Genomic DNA, 22,930 nt, shown 5'->3' on the forward strand with positions numbered 1-22,930 from the left:
GCATGTATGTTTTTATCATTTGAACAACTGAAATGTATGTAGAATACTAATGACAGTATGTAAGATAATATAAATTACTCACATGTCTATTTAACAGTCTTAAGACCTTAAACAACAGGATGTTTTCTCTGTAGTTTTGGTAATAACAATTTAACTAATGTCAAAAATAACAGTCAAAGGAGCCACAAGCAGGTAAAGGTTTATCCTAGTTAGATGATCAAGTAGAAGTTAATTTATTTCAGCCAATCAAATTAAAAATTGAAATTGCTTATTCAGCACACACACATTATCTACTCCAAATCTTTTTGTCTTTCAACTGTGATAATTATAGCTTACAACAGATGTTGATGTGAAATTCAGTTCCACTGAATACTGACATGACAGACTTGACAGTCGTCCAGCAGGCAGCCATTGACACCTTCCTCGGGAACAGTTAATCACAATATTCATGGTTAAAGAACCTGGTAGCTCAAAGGGCCATATAAAAGCAAACACTACTGATCAACATCTTAAGAGGATGAATGTAATGATCAGCATTGGCGTTTTGTGTTGGTGGGTCATAACCAGGTTGGAAAAAGAAGAAAAGACCCAGAAGAAACAAACTGAGCTGACAGTTTGTCAGCTTAACTGAGTGAAATCTCAAAGACATTGTTCAAAAAGTTAACCTCAAGTGGAGGCTGATTGACACAGGGAAGGCTAACAGTCTAAAACATTTGATGCACTGAAGCGCAGGTAGTTTGAGTTCCTATTAAATAATTTACCTGCTCAAAGCTTTTTTTCTCTCCAGTTTCTCCTTTTAGCATTTTAAAGTGACTCTTGTGATGTGTTTTATAATTAGTGTAAAATATAAATACTGTTTTTCCAAATTTAAGACTTTGTTATGGACTGTTATTGACAGGTTAAGCTGTAGCAGAGCTACAAACAGCCTGCCTCTATGTCACACTGCAAAAATCCAGTAATTCATTCATTTTATGCAATTATTACTTTTTGATAGTCCAATACTTCTGTATTAAAAAATATTTCTTGTTGGTTTCATATGAACTCTGTATTCTAAACCTGAAATTTGAGTTCGCAGTACACTAAATTAACTTTGTAATGATATTTTAATTTACTCAGATGAACTTGTCAGAGCAAAAAACCTAAAGGAGCAGCTGTGCTGAACAAGAGCAAGCACTGAACAAGAACATCATATTTGTATTTGCAGGCATTACAGAATTCCTTTTAGCTCAATAATGATAAGCTAAACAAATAAAAGGGATAACCTTGGTCTACTTGCAAAAAAGTGTTCCACATTTTTTATGGCTAAAACATCTATGCAGTATTAAATATTTGTAACAAATGAAATGAAATTTAATAGTGTGTTTCTAGTCATGCTGACTTGTTTCAACCTTGAACAACATGCATCCAGTATGCCACTTTTGTAAAATTACTACTCTACCCACAGAGTCACAGTTACCCATGAAGAGCAGGAATACAAACAGGTGAAGATGTCACAAATAGTTTAACACCTGGCAACATGGTTCACTATTGGAGCAAAGTTGGTTGGCCCGTATAATTGAACCGTCTTCAGACTTTGATGGTATGCCTCTAGGATCCCTTCAATGCCATTGCAATAAGGATTTTCCATGTTTCCATTCTGAAAATGATATAAGCAAATACAAGGCATTTGATTATTAAGACCTATAGAAACAATTGTGAAAGAAAACAAATAAATCTTCACAAACTATTTCAGCGTAGATGCCTTACACAAGTTCCTTATATATACAATATACAAGAGCTAACAATAGACCTCAGAGATTAACTAAATATTTATGGCAGAAATAATATCCAAATCAATCAATTATCATCTACAAGAAACAATTGACAGTTTGAAAAATCAAATGAATGGAGTTATTCTGAATAAAAGGAGATTCACCAGTGGAAACTCGTGAGACACTCGCCCATCAGGAGGCAGTTTTGCTCCAAAGCCTAAAGCTGGAAACATCTTGTCGCTGTCATAGTCCTGAATGATTTCCCCAACAGCCTTCAGGGCCATGGCATAGGCGTTCAGCTGGTAAGGGTTCATGTAGTGCAATGAAGTAGACTGGGAAGGATTACCTGTGGATAAATGAAACAGAACCCAATGATCCCCTCTGAAAACCTTATCGTTCGTTGGTTTGGACCTGTCCTAGTTTGTGGATGAGCTAAGCCATACAACAATAAATGTGCACTGGACAGACTGAATAATGTCAGTGCAGAAGATGACCCTCAGCTCCCATTAATGATTGTTCCTCTTGAGTTGCTGCAAGAAGGTAAACCACAGAGTAGTGTTGTCAATTATTCAATCATAATAAATGACAATAGGTTCATACTTATGTCTTAGCCATGCACTTTGGCAGTGAAAAGTTGCATGTACTGCAGCTGTTGATTCCACATCTTTGATAGGCCAGTCATGGTCTTATGGTGCGTTCACACCAAATGCGTTTTGGACGTCAGGTCTACATTCAATGTCTTTGTGGAGCATCGGATGTGTCAAAGGTTCAAATTGCGCCACGCAGAAGCTCAAAATGCGCAGCAACAGCCCTCAACGTGCCTCCACATAGTGTTTGAATGTAAACCAGAGGTGCCTGACACTCAAAACGCGTTTGGTGTGAATGCACCATTACACTGACCACCTAAATGATTCCTTCAGTGATGATATGCCACTAGGTTTTAACAGCCCAGCTTTTCTGATATGTGTCAAATACAACCATTTAGATTGAAAATGACATGAGTTTCACTTTTTATCATTTAATGAAAAATGGCAGTGATTTCAAGTGTTGCACACTTTTCATCGGTAAAGAATTGAAACTTATTCGTCTAATTAACTTTATTTTCTAATGAGAGAACGTTCCCCACACATGACTTCCAAGATAGAAAGTACCTGTAAGAATTAATTGCATTGGTATTCAGTGGTTCCACAGTGTGAGGATTAAAACTTGTAACATCATATCCCTCTCCCTGATGAGTGCACCAGCAGAACATTTAGCAGGAGGAACTCCACAGAGAAGGCTTTAACTTATGGAGCAGTGATTGTATACAGTGTCCATGACAGCACTGTCTGCTTCTGTTTGCGAGATTGATTCTAAATATGAACTTGTCAGAGTCAGATATTCCCCTCAATTTATTCCTGCCCTTCTTACCAAACACACGCTTTGAAGTTGTAATCACTCACCATTAGATGCTGTGAAATCAATGGCCACAGTAAAATTGATCTGCGTCCTAGAAGAGGCAAAAAAGCAAATCAACAACAGAGAGACCAAACAGTATTCAAAAAAATTTTTTCCCATTTTTTGCGACAGTAGGCAGAGTGAGGGGAGAAGACATGCGGTAAAGGTCGCCAGGACCGGGAGTTGAACCCACGACATCCACGTCGAGGACCAAGACCTCCAAACGTGGGGTGTGCTAACCCCCTGCGCCACCACAGAGTGCATTAATTTTGAGTCATATTCAAAATTAATGCACTCTCACTCACACAATCTGTGACACTATAGAAAATATTTTCCCTAGAAAAATTAAAAGGGTATTGTACAAACCAGATAATAGCTACACCTTTATTCTATAGGACTTTATTTATCATTCACTTTCCTAAACCCATAGCAACACAGTTACAGCACAAACAGCAGCCACTAATTTGCCAATTAAACTTTGGGACATAATACCCAAGGTATCTGACTTTCACCTTCTCAATGAAAGACTAGAGGAGCATGTGAGAGACCAAGCCTGGTAACAAGCTATTAGACTGATGGAGCACTTAAGAGCAAATAATAATCCAATTTTCCCTGCTGACGAAGCTTTCCCCCTCTACGTCTTGCTAATTTACGACAAAATGAGGCCCTAAGGGCTTTAAATGACAGCCTCTCGTTATCTGGAAAAGTCACCAGAGAGAACAGCAAAAGAATGATGATAAAATGAACGTGTTTAATATTCCCATTAACCTTTCAGCTTGGCGTGAGGATTGTAATGTTCCACAGCCTGACTGTGCTAACATAATTTAAGTTAATTTTATTAATTAATTAACTTTTTTTCTGAATGGGGTTAGCAAATGGCTCATCTGCAAGAAAAAATAAAAAAGGTTTTCCTGGTGATTCTCTATTTTTTAATCTGAATTTTCTTCCTTTTTGAGCTAACGGTTACTTTATACCATCTTTCTTTAAGACTTTTAGGGTTTCAGGATTTTTTTAAAAATTATTTACACTTGAAAAGTGATGTTTTTTTTTTAATAAGGATTATTTTTATGCAATTCAGAAGGGGAAAAAAAGCTAAATATTAACCAGTTTCCCCAGAATATCAATTAACTCATGTTAGATGTTTTTTTCTTTTTCATTCATTTGTATACATATCTGAAGTGAAGTCACTAAAGCTTAAGATTATTGTATCATAAATCCACCAAAGCTGAGAGCTGTCAGCAAAATCTGTCACACTTGTCAGTTCTGCCACAGGACATAAAAACCACTGACAGTTTCCCTGCTGTGAAGAGACAGCTGAGATCGAAGCACCGGCCAGCCTGCTTGGAAAGTATCACTTTACCTGAGAAATACTTGATATGCACAAGCCATCACTAGTGCTAAAGCTAACCAGAGGTTCAAGGGCTGCTAGACCCTTTAAGGAGAATTTAACTTTAATTCATAAAAATTATATACCAGTACATATATATTTATGTGTACTTCTAAATAGGACCCACAAATTCAGACAAAACATTAGAAGTACAGCAGCACAGAGCCCTGCCTCTTTTCTCAAGAGTTATAACCGACTGTGAGAATACATCTTAAGTCCAGATTGCCTTGCTCTAAGGCGTCACTGTGCAGAGAAAGATGTGGAAAAATCTCCAAGTAATAATGTGGATATCATTTTCCTATCATGGGCACAGCTGGAACAGCTGGAAAAAAATGTCTATTTGATGTTGTTGGGGTTTTTTTACCCCATTTGTGCAAAAAGTCATTCCCACTCACCCTCCTTTGATGTAATCGAGGAAGGTGAACTCTGACTCAACAGAGAACGAGAGTAGGGTCACCTATGAATCAAAAAGAAGGAGAAAGAATTGATTAGACCCACTGGCATTGGTGTTTTCCTCCTAATTTATCCTACACCTCCACATATTGACTCAAATCATCCCATCGAATCAGAATGAAAGGAAAATATTTTATTATTTGCAATGCCAAAGGACAAGTTTGAAGAGTAGATGAGATGCATTTGTATGCATTACTCACTCCAGCAGATGTGTTTGGGTAAGCTGTGTGAAAAGTGATGTCTGAATTGGTCGTTGGTGTCGCTCATCTTTCTGATACCTTTCAAGTTCCTCAGAGTTTTCCTCAATTTGTGCCTCTTACATGTTTTTTTTCCCCCACAGCCAGTCACATATAATTCACCATGATTTTTTTCCCACGTAACTTTCTTTTCATTCTGCTTTACCGTCATATTTTCCATGTCATAATACATCTGAGCAAATCAGCCCTTTAATCTTGTACATACTTTTTTCCCCAGACAGAAGGAAATTTGTCTCTTTTAAGACTTTATCAAATAAAATAAAAGAAAACCAACACTGAGAAGAGGAAAGAGAGAAAAAGTCTTATTTTCTGAAGCCATACTCACTGTTCCTGAGTTAACATATTTCTTTTTCTTCATTTTCTTCTTGGTGTTAATCACCTAAGAAGATAAAAAGATTTAAAATCATCAGATACAGGTGATATTATTTTACAACTCCTTAAACCTTGATTGGCAATAATATAAGTATGCATAGATTTTAGATATAATGATAGAAGTGTATATCTCTACACACACATATATATATATATATATATATATTTGTCAAAAATAGTTATAGATGATAGAAGTCTGAAAATTCTTAGCTGAATGTTAAATTAAAATGGATTCTCAAGTGGAATAGGTTTAATGCACGCGACTAACATTAAGCTGCATTCTTGCGAAGGAAGAACAGGAGAGAAATGCCAATTCAGACACCAAAGACGTCTCAGCTCATTACCTCAATTCTCAATGGCTGCTAGGCATGAAAGTGACAGCCCCTAATTTAACATGGAGGGATGGCAATTTGTCTGACACACCAAACAATCTGCTGATGCAAAAACTAAAGGGCCTTTCAGTCTCACTGGGAGGTAAAGAAGAATCAAATGCAGAGCATAATGGAGCTGACATCTAAAAGACAGGTATTTGTCCTTCGCTGAAGGCCACCAAACCACAGGGGCATGTAGGCATCGACTCGTCGTTTGTTCTTGGTAAGATTCGGACTTTTAATTCCCACTCAAAGATTTCAGCTCATTTTGATTGGTAGATTTTAAAGCCTAGCTCAAAGAATTGTGGTTGTAAAACCGTCATATAATGTGATAAATTGTCAAATGTATATTAAAAGTCTTGGTTTGGATAAACATGAAATATACTCATGTCATTTCCATGTCCTAAAACGGGATTTTCATGAAAAATTCTCAGATCTAAATTGAATCCTTAGCTTTCCATTGAAAAATAAAATACTCAGAAATTAACATTTAAAGCATAAAATAAATTCTTGCATTGTTTTTCTATTAATTTCGCTCTATGCTGCTGATAATAATTCTATATATATGCGCGTAAGCATACCCACAATTACAAAGAGAGAAACAAAAAAATAATAAAGTAGATCAGGTTTTATTGAATGTATTGCAGCTCAGGGAAGGTGGAGAGACATTAAGGCTGACAATAAAAAAGCTCAAGAAAATACAGTAATAACATTGTTTCCAGTGTTTCTCTGTTTCTCTTTAAAGTATTTATTTTTTTGGTTCATTTCATAGAGTAGAGAATGTCCATGGAGAGAAAAGAACTAACGTTTATGGAAAGCAGTGTAACATGGTTGTCAAACGATGGAAGTGTCAAACACATCAGTCACAGGATCCAGATATCTCCCACACTGGGATTCCGTGTTTTAGGATCGAACAGACATGTTGCTGAACTGTGGGAACAGCGAGATGACTCACCTCATACACATTGAACTGACTTTGCCCTCGAGCTAGCTCTCGGTAGCTGGTCGTGAAATCCCCGATGAAGTCATGGCTTGGGAGGAAAAAGTGAGAAGAAAACAAAACGAAGGAAAACAGGAAAGGAAAAACAAACTTTAACTCCAGAAGTGAAGTTTTTATTCTGATCAGAGGGGTTTTTTTGTATTGTTTGCATGTCAAAGCGTGTTGTTGCATTGAATTGTTTGTGAATGTGAAAAATAAGAATTTACAATCACCTGCCATCGCGGTCCCAGTCATACACCTCCACCTTAATTGTTCTGTGCAAAGAAAACACTCAACTCAGAAAACATTTGCACATGATCGTTTTCAAAATAGCATGTTCTTCAGCTCTGTTAGACATTAAGCATTTAAGGTCGAGCATTACATTTTAATGCAAAGTTTTTGCAAATAAAATATGTAATATTAAGATAATTAATTATCATTTTACATGTTGGGCATGATGTGAAAGGACCCACATGATTACCGGTTTTCTTCTTAGGAAGCACTTGAACATTTGTTATTTTGTTAAATTACAATCCATACAGCGTAAATTAATTTTATTCTGATTATATGTAATCAGGGATATAAAATTATGTATAATTTTTGATTGTAAGAAAATTTATACAAGCTTTCTAAAAAAAAACCCAGCAAAATATTAAAAGTGTGGTGTGGATTTACTGCATTGTCACATTATCCAAGTCAACCTTTAAAAATAACCTGAGAAGAAAAAAATTCCTACTAGAATATATTACATGAAGGTGTGAGAGGTGTCTTTTAGAACATTAGCAACTAAACATCCTCATGAAGCTCAAAGACCATAACAGAGACGTAAAAAAATGCAACTAACAAAGCAGAGGTACATCTGGAGGAGCTTTAGAGAGACACAGCTCAGATGCGGGAAACTACTTAAAGGACAGCCACTAGTTATGCACTCCAAAATTCTGGTCTTTATGAAACAGTGGCAAAAAGAAAACTTTTTCCTTGATAGAAAGCCATGAAAAACTATGTAAGGGAGAATGTGAGAAGTGTGGAAGTAGGGTTGCTGAACAGACCATCCCCACTATGAACCATGTTGTTGGGAGTATCGTTCTTTGCAGCAGGGACAAGGAACCAGCAGATGATGGACCCTAAACATACAGCTAGAGCTACAGAACACAGGTTTATATTGAGGGACACGTAACGTGTAATTGTCTTTAATAGACTCTCATCCACTCTGACAGGACTGGAGTTACTGTGCAAGGAGATCAGGCAGAAACTTCAGTCTCTAGATGTGGATCTATAACTCAAGCAAATGTTTATTCTACAAAGTACAGATTCAAGTAGATATAAAGTACATGCATTTGTCACACACGCAAAATTAAAACCTTTAATTTACTCTCCACTCAAGTTTGCCTGTCATAAAATCTCACAAATACACCAAAGAGACTTGACAAAACCTGAAGACATTAAAAGGAGTATGGAAACTTTCCCAAAGTGCTGTGGAATGCTTCTAATCAACAAAGACATGAAATGTTCTTGTGCAGAATAAGGCTGAACAGCAGGTTGTATCACGCAGGGGGGTGAACTTATATAAAGCTGTTGCTCCAATAGAAACTAAGACTCTGTGGCACATGTTTGCTTCCACCACTCAAAACTCACATCAACATCTTACACAAATGCTGCAGAAAGTGCTTTTGCAGACATAAAAGGAACAAAACTTTACTCTGCACTTTCATTCCATAGTCATATTGATCCCGCTTCTGCTTCCCTTCTCTCTTCTTCCGCTTCAACCAAGCACCGACACCTTCCAGATCCAAAGAATCCAGAATCAAGCAATACATCATAGAAGCTTTCCTGTAACTAAGGGACTGAGACGCCTGTTAGAAGCTCAGCTTCCTCCTTACCATCTGGCACATGCTGTTTCACACGGAAGGTTTGCTTTTTGAGGATGTGAGCTAAAGAAAATCCGCTTGTCATCCCAATACATACGTGGCCCTTATCCACCAATGTGGGAAAGGAGAACATACAGAAATTGACAGCAGGAAAGAAGTAAAAATAACAGACTGAAGCATATTTCCTTTCCCAAGCCTAAGCAGGTGCTGATGTTTAATCGCACACCGATATGTTAATGAAGGACCTACAGTAGATACTGCTATCATCACTCAAGTCATTTATCAAATTTTCCTTTTTTAAGATCTGTGTATCTTATCCTACAGGTGCGTAAAAGTACCCTTCAGCTTAAATCCTTATGTTCCTGTTGTGGATCCGCAATATATTCTTCTCTAAACCTTTGAGACATCTTTCATTAATCATGATTGAAGTTCAACAAAAGGCATCAGTTAAATGATTGTATTCATCTGTGACTTCTATTTCCTTGTTTTTGTTTTTTCTTCTTGAACCAAAATGGTTTATTTGAGTGACCCAAGAGTGCATAATGTAAAATATTTGGTACAGTTATTCACAGTTATTGCAGTGAATAACTGTACCACCCACACTAAAGGCAAGTAATTCTCCAGGTGGTGTTGACAATGGAGCTATAAAAAGATCCAGAACTTACTCCTTTCACTTGATAGTTACTGACCAAAGTAGTCAGCACTCTGAAACACTTCCAACTTCCTTTGTTTCTCTTCACACTCCCACATGTATCTCCATTAACTCATCTGCAACAGGGTCTGTGACATATTGGATTTCTTTATTTCTTCTGTAACACTGTAAATATCCTTGCCCTTGTTGTGTGCAATCTATTACTCCCCTCTCATTAGCTTCTGTCTCTTTCTTGTTTTGAACTCAGTCAAATCCTTTCCTGTCTTCTCTTGTTTAATACAACAGCAATGCACATCAAGGCAGTGTAAATACCTAAGTGAAACACGTTTCCTTAAAACTGACAGCTGTCTACTATTGCACATCTTTCAAAGCACTAAACATTCTTTAAAATTATTTTTCTAATGAAGTCTAAAGTATTTCTTCAATTCTCAATCTTTATTAAGTCCTTCAACAATAAAACATACAGTGAAACCAATGTTAACAATATCACTACTGTGAAGTAGACAACCTTAAGTTAAAGTATTTCTAAACAAAACTGCAAGCCAACATAACAGAAAACAATTTGTGCATCAAATGTAGTTCCTTGCAAAAGTATTCAACTTAACTTTTTAGCATTTTGTTTTATATTATATATTTCAATGCAAAAGATCCCAAACATGCTGTCAACTTCCCAGTAACTTTCTTTTTGACCTGTCTGATGTGTTCCTTAGTGTTCACGATTCTGTTTTGTCTCCATTTCTCAAGGGTTTAACAAACGTCAAAGGCCTTCACAGAACACTCGTGACATCAGCTTGCACTTTAGGAAGACTCTGTTTGCTAATTAGGTGATTTTAAAAGATAAAATGCCCAGAAGTATCAGGCCAACAATCTTCCTCAATGACTTAGCGGTTTCAGTGAACAGATGGCAGATTGCAAATGTTTAACACTCTTCTGATGTGTAAAGATTTTTATTTGAAGCAAATTTGTATTCACTTCATAATACTGCAATGCTTTCTGTTGCTCTATCACATAAAATCCTAAGAAAATACTTTGAAGATATCAGAGCAGCAACGTATCCACTTTGAAAAATGTAAGGCACTTTTTGTTAACTTGTTTAAGCCTTAGATCTTAAATCTTAAGTACCAAAAATAAAAGAGGGAAGTCCAAACCAAAGTATATCAATCTGCACAATTCACTGCTGGGTGATGCAATACAAATCTGAGGAGTCTTAAATTAATTTGGTACATATCTTTGTTTTTTATTGAACATATCAGCGTTTTCAGTCCAAATTTGATTGTTTTTATTTGCATAGGTATGATGAAATGAAGGTGAGGACTGAATAAGTCATAGCATGACTTATTTGATGAAGAGGTCATATTTTGATTCCAGATTTTACAAGGACGAGACGGCATGTTTTGTTTGGTAGATCAAATTGCTGTTATGAAAACAGTCTGCATTGAACACATTTGTTTTTCACCTCTGCAGAGGAAACACAAACAGAAAGCTTTTCATTACTTAACAGACGTGAACAGTAATTATGCAGCCTAAAAAGCTGTGTTTGGCAAATACCTACACCGTGTATATTATAAACAGTTATCTAATGCATGTATGAGGACGGATGCACATCAAAGTAAGACGTTTGTGAAAATATCGGTGCAACATCTCAGGACTTCAACCAGTAAATTGAGAGACCTTGAAACAAATGAGACCCTGATCACACCATGTACTGCTCTGTAACATTGCTTAAGGACATTAAATAATGTTTTGGAGTGGTCATCATAAAACCACATTATATAGGGTGTGTGTGAGCAGGGTGGCCTACAAACCTACTTCAGCTACAACAGATCTGGTGGGAAGAATGGGGCAAACCTTCAGAAAACAATATGAAAACTGTCACTGTAGTTGTTCTGGCCAGTAGCACTTTGAAATAATTATTGTAATCCTATCAGATCTAAAGCAGGAACAGTAAGTAAGAAGAAATAACTTCATGTCTTCAGTTATATGTACACATCAGGTATCATCTTACAAAAATATAACCAAGCACCACCAGGAAATTTAATCTCACTCACACAAATTTAAAACTTCTCTTAGCCGATGTGCGGATGTTTCAAGATGCTCCATGTCAAATTTCTTTCCACAGTCCATGGATATGTGAGCATCTTGAACATTTTGATTTAAGTGTGTTTGTTTGGCACAGAAATGTTTCAGGAAGAGCTTTTTATACTTTTATGTTTTATTTTTACCTTTTACCTGGATCTGACAAAATAAAAACAGTTTGGACTGGTGTACGATTGACCGCCTGATAAGTTTCATCCATTTTTACCAAAACTTCCTGTTTCTTAAATGTGGCAACCTTTCATATTCATAAAGTAAGTCTGTTCGGGATTTATCTCAGCTTTCTTTCTCACACACCAGGTTCTCAGCAGTTTCCATAATTACTTTGACTGCATACAAACAAGATAAGGCAGACACTTTTGAGAGAGACAGAGATGGGAAAGGAAAAGTTAGAAAAATGGATTGAATATTCCTTGTGAAATATGTGCCCCCATAAAGGCAATCTGCCTGTCACTCTATCCTTTCATCTATCCTCAAAGTTGATTCAAGATTTATCTTGTTTTCTTCACACCACTGTCTTTTTAAATTAGAAATATGCAGATAAGCTTTGAGAAAAGTGAATTCTTATCATCATTGACTAAACAAGTTTGCATTAATAATGTGCCTGCTGGGAAAGAAGCAGCCCTGCATTTTTATTATTATTATTATTATTGTTATTATTATTATTATTATTATTATTGTTATTGTTGTTATTATTATTATTATTATTATTATTATTATTATTATTATTATTATTATTATTATTATTATTATTATTATTATTATTATTATTATTGTTATTATTATTATTATTATATTTTTGTGGATTTTTTTTCTGTTTTCAGTGACACATTAAAGCAAAACAACATTTAATATTTCTCCTCTGAACATTCAGCATAAGCCACTATTGCAGTATTTAAAAGAGTGGGTTGAAAATGTTTTCATTTCCATTAAACTTTTCCCTATTTTCTCACTTGACCTCCAAATGTCAGGGCATTTTACAAGATTTTGGTAATGGTTCAATAGAAAGCAGTTTCTGATTGTGGAGTAGATGAAAAATATTCACTGGTGTCACAGAAACCAGTGAATCTAAAAAAAAAAATATTTTGCACCTCTGAGTAAATACTGTAGTAGAAGATCAATTTAATTACGTTTACGGCTGCATGTTTAATAGTAAGTCCACACATCAACAAAAGAGCTGCAAAACAACTCATGATCGGTCAGACTGGATGGAGCACGTCTCTGACCATAAACTACCATGTTCTGTCTCGGGCTCTAAATTTGATTTAGAACGTGGCTTTGATTGGGAAAACATAATGAGCTCCTATGTCCCTGTTAATGATTGGCATATCCACAGCGTGACACCACCACCACAACGGTTTACAGTAAAGATAGTGTGTTTAGTTTTCTAGTTGAATTAGACTAGACATGCCCCTGAGGTGTTTATATGTTGTTTAACAATCAGGATTCTTTTCTTCTTTTCTTTTAATTAGGGGCATCAGAGTAAATAGGAGTGAACACAAATATATGTCATCCTTTTCCAATATTTTTGATTAGATGGGCAAGACATAAAACATTTCAGGAAGCAACAGCTGATTATTTAAAATGTAATGTCTGTCTTTTATTTTAAAGAAAGTAGCTCGGGATGTAAAAACAGCTACATCGTTTTATGCACTTTACCTCAATCTTTCCTACTAGGGATGGAGACAGAGAATAAGTAAAACCATTAGCTTCTAAATTCATTCTGAAGATGACAGCAGATATTTATGGCTTGTTCTAATGTACCAAGTTGTGAAAAAACTACCAATGCACACAATTGCAGCAAAAAGTCAAAGGCTTGGATTCTTTTCCTGTAGTTATACTGCATTTTCATTTAAAATAATAAAAAAGAAACATTGTTATATAGACTAACCGATCTGAAAGAGATGAATACAGAGCACATTGCTACTTTTAGGTAAAAATGGTTGCAGAAAAATTGTTTAAGAGGTACAGACTCATACTTGTTAAAGTAATTTTATATTTGAACACAGTGTGCTAATCACTCCACTTAGTACACTCACTCACTGTCAGTTAGAAAACGTTAATAAGAGCTTTAATTAACATTTAAAGCCAGGAGGAATCAGTGACAGTAGACACCATTCATGGTTAAAATGCATTAATAATCTGATAGAAGTAAAGGGGAAAGTGCAGTGTCAAATAATAAAAAAAAACAGCAGAAGAGATAGAGGAGGGGGCAACTGTGTTGTACCTGTCATAGTCTCCATTGCAGAGTGCTCTCACTGGGATGGTAAAAGGCTGCCACACTGGATTTAATGTGTTCTTCACCACCTCTGTTTTGTGGCAGATAGTAAACCTAGAGGCAGAAGAAAATGAACATAAAAAAAAGGATATCTTCAAAAAGAGTGTCGGGAAGAAATTTGATTCTTTGTTGCCTACAAAACCTGGGGGGAATGAAAGAGAGATACACTAAATATGCAAAGAAGGGGGAGGAGTGTGTGGAGATACAGGGGAGAGATCAATCAGTCATATCTTGCAGTGACAGGAGAAATGCTTTAAATAGAGTTTTGTTTGCTTCAAGTCCCACGTCTCAGACCACAGAGACCAATTTAAAATTCTGCCCTGGCTTTTAAATTGTCCCTGTGGAGACGAAGTGTAACAATGACCCGCAAATGGATTTTTCAGATATGTAAAATGTTTTGCAGAGAAGACACCACCCAAATACCCCCTTGAAAAGCAACAACATGTATCGTTCTTTTGTTTTTGCCTTAAACCAAATCCCTGGCTTAGGCTGTTTGTGCTCGACTGAGTGGCTCCAACCTTTTTAATGTCCAACGACTCCTTTAACCACACAACTCTCTAATTTGCACTGTTGTCTGGGACTTGTAGGAGAGACACTTTCAGCAAGACTAGGGGTTCTATTCTCACCCCGGTAATTTCTATTGAAAAAGGTTTTAGGAAAGCATGTAGACGATCTTTAGCCAGATACAGCTGACTTTGCTAGAAATGCAAAGCCCTATGATCAACTGGGGAGTACTCTGAGAGGAGTGCTCCTCCTGTGAGGAGATTGGAGAGTGTTATACATCTCTTAGTAAATTGCTTCTGCAATTGGCTGCTTTTACCTCATTAATGTAAAATGCAGATGCCGAGGTTTTGTTATCCCCTCTTTCCATACATTTTTACATTAATTGCCTATTTTTCATGTTTGCATTCCTGGATTCATTTATAAGTTTCACCACGGAAATTTGCATACCCCAATAACCACCACAGATTTCCTCTCAGATTGTGCAAGAGAGGAACACAGTTTATCTCATCCATAAATGCTTTCTGAGATAGGCTAGCTGGAGGTAATGCACAACTGTGAGCTGGCAGGAAAATAATTAATATTTTCAAATCTTTTACAAATAGAAATTTGAAAGTGAATACATTTTCTAAATAAAATTAAAGCTACAAGTATTTTGGGATGTGTTTCTACCACCTCTGAATGTCTAGCGACTAAAATTATTGCCAATTCTTATTTGCTAAATAGTTGGCCTGTTAAATTCAGGCCTATACTTTGATTGGGTGATTCTAACTCACCAAATATTGCATTTTATTCTTTCACTTTATTTGTAGCGTTCACCATATCTAATCTGATGGGTGAAAAAAAGGGTTGCATGACATCCTGAAAAAGACAGAGTGATGCCAAACATTCTGACAAAGCACAAAATGCCAAAATCAGATGAACTTACGTGCCATCCTCATTGCTTCTGTAGAAAACCATGAAAGGATCAGACTTGCCAAAGAAGTCCTTTTTATCCAGCTTGTTGGCACAGAACTGCATGGTGGCACTGTCCTGCAGAAAAGCATAAACATTAGTGAAAAAAAGCTCTTTAAGGTGTTCCTTATGATGACCTATCTTCCTCTTAGGTTCAAAATATCATGAGACTAAAGAGCATTAATTGTTATCTTCTCAACAATCACACATTACCCAAAAATCTAAACAAAACACACATGTCCCATAAAGAAGGATTTTAGAATTTCATAATTTAAAATGCAAAAGTGATAAAAGGAAAATGTTTTTTACGACCTCAGATTGTAAAAAAAAAACAATCTGAGGTCCTTGTAGGTTTCTGCGCAAGGCTTTGACACATGGCCCCTGGATTTCCTTTTTAAAGAAAGAGAAACTTCTCTATAAAAGATGCATCTATAACAAAGGTAATGTCTCCTGTGCCACTGAGCAGGAGGAGAATTTGGATTCCCACCCAGTAGTCAAAGCTGTCTCACCAGGTAAGTGTTTGTATGTTCACAGATGATATCTTTTATTTGTAGCTGATTACCTCTGTGTGCAAAACACCAAAGGAAATTTTAAAAATAAAGGTAATTTTATTTCTATAGCACATTTTCAGCAGCAAGGCAAAACAAAGTGCTTTACCGGATTTAAAAGGAAATATTAACAAAATAACAAACCAAGAAGAAAGAGCAAAAGAAGAAAACGCTAATAATGTTGATCCAAAGTAAATAAACTAGAAATGGTTTGACTATCCAGAACAGCTTCTCAAACATGACAGACTTTAATAGGCAAACAAAACCTACACATGTAGCAGCACAATTTCTTACCCAAAGTACTTTTTTTGTGGGAAGTTTGTCATGTTAGCTTGCACACAATAAATGTCACCTGCTTTTAAGCCTTTGCTTTGTAGACTGCAGGCTGTCAGCCAGAAGACCACTCTAACATTATCTACAAATACGATCCAAGGATCCACTAGTTATATGTGTGTTTGTGTGTGTGTGGCCTTTTATTCGATACATTGTAAGGACTATTTTCCGAAGACCTTTATGGACTGACTGTTCCTTATGGAAAGACATACTATGTGTATGCAGGCATGTGCATGTGTGTGTGTTCATGTTCACCTAAACATTAAGAAGACGTTTTCAATTTCAAATCAGGCCACTGCATACAACCAGTGGTCTTGCCAACACTTGTCTAACTCCATCATGAGTAATAGTCATCATGCTAACTCTTTCTGATACCTGTCATATTCACCGTGAACGCATCAGATGCTTCTAGAGGATCTTACAGAGAAAAACACAAAGCAGAGAGGATTTTTATTTTCTGCACCGAGTTCTCTTCTTGCATGTTAGCTTTTAGGTACAGCACTTTGCACTAAATATTCGCAGTTTCATTTCAGGAATAATTTATGCTGGTAAGAGCTTCTGCAAAAAAGTAATTGTGACAGCATTATTTTAAAACTGATCATGTTTTTAAAAAATGCTAATAGGACAAACTGATGTATTTTCATATTCAAGTTACAGTTAATATGAATGAATGAATGAATGAATGAACAATAAATTGTAGCTTTTCTCTACAGATAGGTGGAAGACAAATGTTACTTTTGAAAACAATCTTTGAAAAACAAAAAAAAGAAAATCCATTGATACATGAAATGCTGCTACATTTTGTGGTGTGTAAAAAAAGTTACTGAGGAATAATCTGTCTTATAAAAGAGGTTTCTGGTAGCTCACTGGATTTTTCTTTTACATTTGTCTCTACCCTTTAGCCTAGAGAATATTACTGAGTTTATTGAGTCAGGCAGAGAAAGAGAGCTCTGTCGTTTTATTTCATTAATATAAACTTTTATCAAGAAAGTTACCATTCATAAAAAGATTAAAATTGTTTTAAAATGTTGTTCGTCATGGTTCTGAATGATAAACTAGGATAGGGAAAACCTGGAATCAGCATGTCAGAGCTTTAGAAAATTAGCAATGAGCAATCTAACACAAAACATTTAAAAACTGATGTTTATTCTCTTGTGGTTCATGTGCTCTTACAAACAAATGAACTTGATGGGAGTTTTTATCTACACATCTTTTTTAGTAAATGCTGCGTTTCGAAGGCGCTCCAAATATACGCCACTTGGTTGCTGCTGAATCGCATTGCACTTGATTGTCTCCACCCCTCCATGTTGGGGTGGCTCACCCTGTGTAATGGCATCTGACTTATCTCTGGCTTTTTACCACTCATCTTTGAAACTCATTAGCTTGTTACCATACCATGTTAGATGTTGCATCACTGTGCATTTCTGTTTATAGCCTTAAAACATTTCCCTCTTGCCTGTCAAGTGTGGATTTGTGTCATGGGGCAACTCAGCAATGCAACGTCCAAACTGTGTGTGACGGGGAGCATTTCTACACACACATACTGTACCTCGATTATTATTTTAGAGCCTGTGCGCATTTTGCTACCGTGTCTGCTATGTGTCTTTATCTGACACAAGCAGACACCGAGCAGCATACACTCCTGAACACATCACATCCACTCAGCTCCAGCAGAAAGAAGGGACCTATATCTGCATTCATGCCCTCACCCCGAGGACACGTGCACTCTACTTGACTGGCTTTTGACACAGCTCGCCTACGCATACTTCACTCTGGTTTGCAGTCTAATTCTTAAAAAAAAATCCCCTTTAATCCATTGGGAGGCTGTGGGCTGCCTTACTGCTCAGTGATGGATGAATATGAATATATATATTTTTTGCCTATATGTATGAAAGTATTGAAATATTTGCTGCAGCAACTGTTTTGATTTAATAATAGAAAAAACTTTCACTACATTAAGTAAACTGCTGAATCAAATGCCTGTCAGCTCATTAAATTGAAGCCTTGGCTTCACCAAGCCTTGGCATGGTGAACCTCAGAGAACTTGACAAGAAGGAGTCCCTTTATTGTTATTTGTAAGTGTTGCAGAAAAATCTGCACCACGGGGATAGTTGGAAACATCGGTAACCCAGAAGACCCCAGGAAAACGGGCAAAGTTGCCCACTTACATGAACGCACCAGATTATCACAACATTGGTCACAAAAAGCCAAAGTTTATTTACATAGCATATTTACAACAGCCTGTGCTAACCAAAATATTTCAGGACAGCATCACAGGTAGATAAAAGTAAAGATAAGAAGACACACAAAAATAAAACCAGTGTATACCATCAAGAAAAATAATAATGCATCATTCGTGTATCATTTGTACCATTTCTTTTTTTTTTCTCAGTTCAATGTGTCTGGTGTTTAAAATCCTAAATGATTCAAAGTTAACCAGTAATTTTAAGTTGTAATAAAGGAGGAGGTTAGATCATGCATTAAGCTGTTAAAAAACTGTAGAGCTGCTTCTGGGACAGACTGTTGCATCCTAAGTGAACAAAGGAGTGTTACTACAGATCCTTCCTTCCAACAGCTAATATACTTTATGACCATCTCTGCCTTCAGCAAAAACAAAGAGTTTTTTAAAGAAAAACATCTCTGCTGTTTTTCTTTTTAAGAAAAATAAATTAAGTTGCATAGGAAAGACTCATTTAAATCTTTGGACCCAACTGGACAAAGATGGATAAAACTCCCTGATATTAGATGTAAATGAATGTACTGTAGACCTGATTAACAATGTTCTAACCAGCTTTCAATGGCTTGCTTATTGGGAATTAATTGGACTTACAGTGACTTTCCGAACAAGCTGGTCACATGAATTTGGTTGTTTAACAGTGAGAGTTCGGCTTTGTTGCTGCTCTGAGTCAGGACTCATGAGACAATCTCCGCAGAGCTGATGGGGACATAAAAGCATTTATGGTGATGGAATGTGTTCGGGGTATTAAATATGCATCTGCTTCATGCTCATTAATGTTCTGCAGCACGTACACACACCCTCACAAAGCTGTGTGATCAACAGCCATTTGCTAATATGGAGAGAATCAGAGTATCAATATTTAAAGAGGGAGGCAGGCAAGGTAGATGCACATTTAACCCCCTGGGGATGAATGAAAGATTGTTTGTGGCAAGAGAAAAGATCGGCGCAAGAATGTGTGTCACTGTACAGAAGTAAAGCTAAACTTATTAGGAAAGAGATATAGGGAGAAGACAGAATTAGTGCGGGTCTATGTTCTGTGACTCTAGGGATTAAATGCAGAAAAAAGGGTAATTGGCAGACAGGGGAAAAATAATGAATCAGTTAAAAGCTAAACTGATAAAGTAGAAAGGAGATAAATAATGAAGGTGGGCTTAATGGGATAGACAGTGATGAATGACATCCTTCTGATTGTATAGTTTTTCCTCATGCTGTGAAAGCTTGAGTGCTCAGTCAGAATGATGAGAACAAACTGCTATGATCTCAGCTGGCTCTGAAATAAATCTGTGGATTCTACTTGTGAGATTTCTGCATGAAGCCGTTTCTTAGCCAGCATTAGTTTACTCAGGTCTGCTTGGGTTTAATGCGACAAGAAATCTTTATGTGATTTATAAACAAAACAAGGCTGTATATTAGTGAAACAGAGCAACTGCTGCCAAAACCATTGTGGCTTCCTCTCACTAATCACTGCATGACCAGCCCCATTAGACTTTTATTTTTTTATCTTCTGCCTTTATTGGATATTTTTCCAACCTTTTACTTATTCTCTACACTCAGTGTGAAATCCTGCTCAGCTCTGGGTCGTAAACAATAAAGTCAGTGTTGTCTCTCAGACGCATGGCACAGTGTGAAGCCAACTTTAAAAGCTCCCAATAGGACAACAAGTTCAATGGAAATACAGGAAGGGAGGAAAAGAAAGCAAGGCTTGGCATTTGAACACATCCAGACACAGTCCTGTTTAAGATGAAAAGTGTTTCATTGTCAGCAAAATGTTGTGGTTTTCCAAAGCTGTCAAAGACTAAAAATATAGGGCATGTATATGTAAGAAAACTCAATATATATATTAACAAAACTTTACTATTTCTTCTGCCTAAAACAAGCATCTCTATTGTCTACATCCCAAGTTTTTCACAGGCAAACCCACAGATTGATATACAAGTAAACAAATAAAACTAAATGTATCTATTTGGTTTGTAAAGTCACCTTGTAGGTTGATTATGCAGTGATGCATTTTATTTGTTTTCCTTTTTGTTAATTTTAATAATTATATCTAACAGCTTGCGTACAACCCAAAGTTCAGCTTAGTGACTTAAAGGACTTTCAATTGTATATTTTCAAAGGTTCTATATGTACAGTATGTTATATGCACTCCTGCCATGGTTAGGCCTACTTTTACCTAATTTCCTGCATCAATTTTATGTAGCATGGAAATGGTTAGTCTGTGACTCTGCATAGGTACAAATGGAAGCTCACATTAATTGCAGCCTTTGGGTCATCTCTACATTATTGAATTTGGTGTCTGTCATCTTCTCTTGACAATAATTCTCCTTTGCTGACCATAAAGCCCATGGAAGGGTTGAAACAAGGAAAGGTGGTTCGCCCAGGGCGTCAAACAGGCTAGGGCCGCCTCTGTTCACACTGGAACTTAAGTGGCATGTAACATGATCTCTCTACTCTTACAAACATTCTGATCCTCATTCAAGAAAAAAACAAATTTGACTTCAATCTAAAAGTCTTGAGTACTGAGCAACAATCCAGTCATTTTTGTCCTCAAGAAATTTCTGATGTTGTCTCTGGTTTAAGGGAGGCTTAACACATCGATTGCCACAGTTGTGTGGATACATCTCTAAGTTGATGTCTTGGTACACTGACTCAGTCTGAAGTGCAATTTCTAAAAAATCTCCAATAAGCCTCCTGGACTGAAGTTATCCCTGTTGCTTGTGAACAAACTTCCCCTATGACCTGTCCTTCCACTCAGCTTTCATACAGTAAGTTTGGAAATAGTCTGGAAATAGTCTGTGAAGAGCTATTTTATTAAGTAATGATCTTTAGTGACTTATCTTCTTGTCAATAAGTTTTGCTGGAGAAATGTCAAGTCTTCCCAGTTTCCTTGACTTTAAACCAATTGTTTGTAACACATAGAAATACATCCATCCATCCATCCATCCATCCATCCATTTTCTATACACCCTTTGTCCCTAATGGGGTCGGGAGGGTTGCTGGTGCCAATCCCCAGCTAACGTTCCGGGCGAGAGGCGGGGTTCACCCTGGACAGGTCGCCAGTCTGTCGCAGGGCCATAGTTATACATGTTGGAAAAATTCACTCTGTGTGAAATAAATCTATGTAAATATAATTGTAACTTTTTGAATTCAATTACTGACATAAAACTTTCTGATAATATTCTAAATTATTGAGATGTACCTGTATAATGGAATATTAAACGAATGTCACCAAGGAGATAAAAATGATTATCTAGACAACATTGTCTTGTGAGAATCAAAGTATCACACAGACCTGCTTTAAATTGCCTTGCTGTAACTTGGTTAGGAGCCATTTTAACTGGGTTAATATTGGAATGAGACTTTCAATAATATTTCAACAGGAGCTCAAAATGAATTCATTAAACCCGAGTTAAGGTGACAGATGCTTTTGTCACAAATCTCAGAAAATGTTTATATTTGCATAAAATCATTACCAGCCGTGCCTAGTGTTTGTTTTGAGTTAGTTTTCATGTGGTTAAAAAGTACAAATTGATCTATTTTGCAAAAGCAAATATTTTGTTATTTACAATCCAAAATGTTTGAATAGCTATCATCTTGAATTTGAGAATTGTTCAGATTAACTTAAATTGATATTTTTACTGCTTGGCTCACAAACCAGATCAAATGGGAGAAAAATCTCCCTCTCACTGCCACCTGTGTTCCTCACATTCTCGTTGGATTGAAGCCATATGGTTGACATTTATCACAGTCAACCTGCTTTGGAAATAATGTGGTTCAAAATTATCTGAGACATTTTGTCCCAATCTAATTTCATTTGTTGAATCCACAAATCTTTAAGGATGGATGAGCTCAAAATTAGAAAAAGCAGCAGGCAGAGACTAAAGAGGATAAATAACCATAAACATCTGGAGTCATTTACTATGAATTTGTCTCACTAGTCATTTTCAAAAACCTTATTTGTGTTGTGGTGAAGATTAAAAACAAAACTATTGGTTACCCTGACTAAGACTTAAAAATCATTTGCTTGGTAATCTTGATCAGTAAGGTGGCCTGAGCTGCAAACCATTTCAACAAATTCAAAAACACAACATTAAGAAAGCACAATTACATATTCAAAAACACAACAACATCAACCTCAATTACAAATTACAAAAACACAACAACATTAAGAAAGCACAATTACATATTCAAAAAGCTACATTAACAAAACGGAAAGGGTATGTCCCAGCGTGAGACCTGAGAAATCGCTGATTGGACAGTAAGTATGAATACGTATACACTGAGTCCTACTTACGTCGCCGCCATCTTGAAAGTGGCAGTGGAGAAAACGTACTGAGTGGAATAGTTTCAACCGTTTTACAGTACAAAGTGGAACCACTGCCTTTACATTTCACAGGTAAGAATTAAAGATAAAAATAACGTAAATTTACAAGCAGAATTTCTTGACTTTGTGGCC

General features: G+C 36.4%; 1 protein-coding gene across 3 annotated transcripts in view; it reads right to left on the minus strand.

Annotated features, from left to right (window-relative positions):
- cpne5b (copine Vb) overlaps positions 1 to 22,930 on the minus strand; it is a 118,707-nt gene that overhangs the window by 12,901 nt on the left and 82,876 nt on the right. For all 3 annotated transcript variants that reach the window (XM_044122132.1, XM_044122131.1, XM_044122133.1), the window contains 9 exons: positions 15,329 to 15,432; positions 13,849 to 13,953; positions 7,241 to 7,282; positions 6,984 to 7,059; positions 5,611 to 5,664; positions 4,971 to 5,032; positions 3,194 to 3,240; positions 1,916 to 2,097; positions 1,509 to 1,636 (listed from right to left, as the gene is read on the minus strand). In XM_044122132.1, coding sequence (XP_043978067.1) covers positions 1,509 to 1,636; positions 1,916 to 2,097; positions 3,194 to 3,240; positions 4,971 to 5,032; positions 5,611 to 5,664; positions 6,984 to 7,059; positions 7,241 to 7,282; positions 13,849 to 13,953; positions 15,329 to 15,432 — 800 coding nt within the window. The remainder of the gene's footprint in view (positions 1 to 1,508; positions 1,637 to 1,915; positions 2,098 to 3,193; positions 3,241 to 4,970; positions 5,033 to 5,610; positions 5,665 to 6,983; positions 7,060 to 7,240; positions 7,283 to 13,848; positions 13,954 to 15,328; positions 15,433 to 22,930) is intronic.

The sequence above is a fragment of the Gambusia affinis genome, linkage group LG07 (genome assembly GCF_019740435.1).
Source record: "Gambusia affinis linkage group LG07, SWU_Gaff_1.0, whole genome shotgun sequence".
Taxonomy (NCBI): Eukaryota; Metazoa; Chordata; class Actinopteri; order Cyprinodontiformes; family Poeciliidae; genus Gambusia; species Gambusia affinis.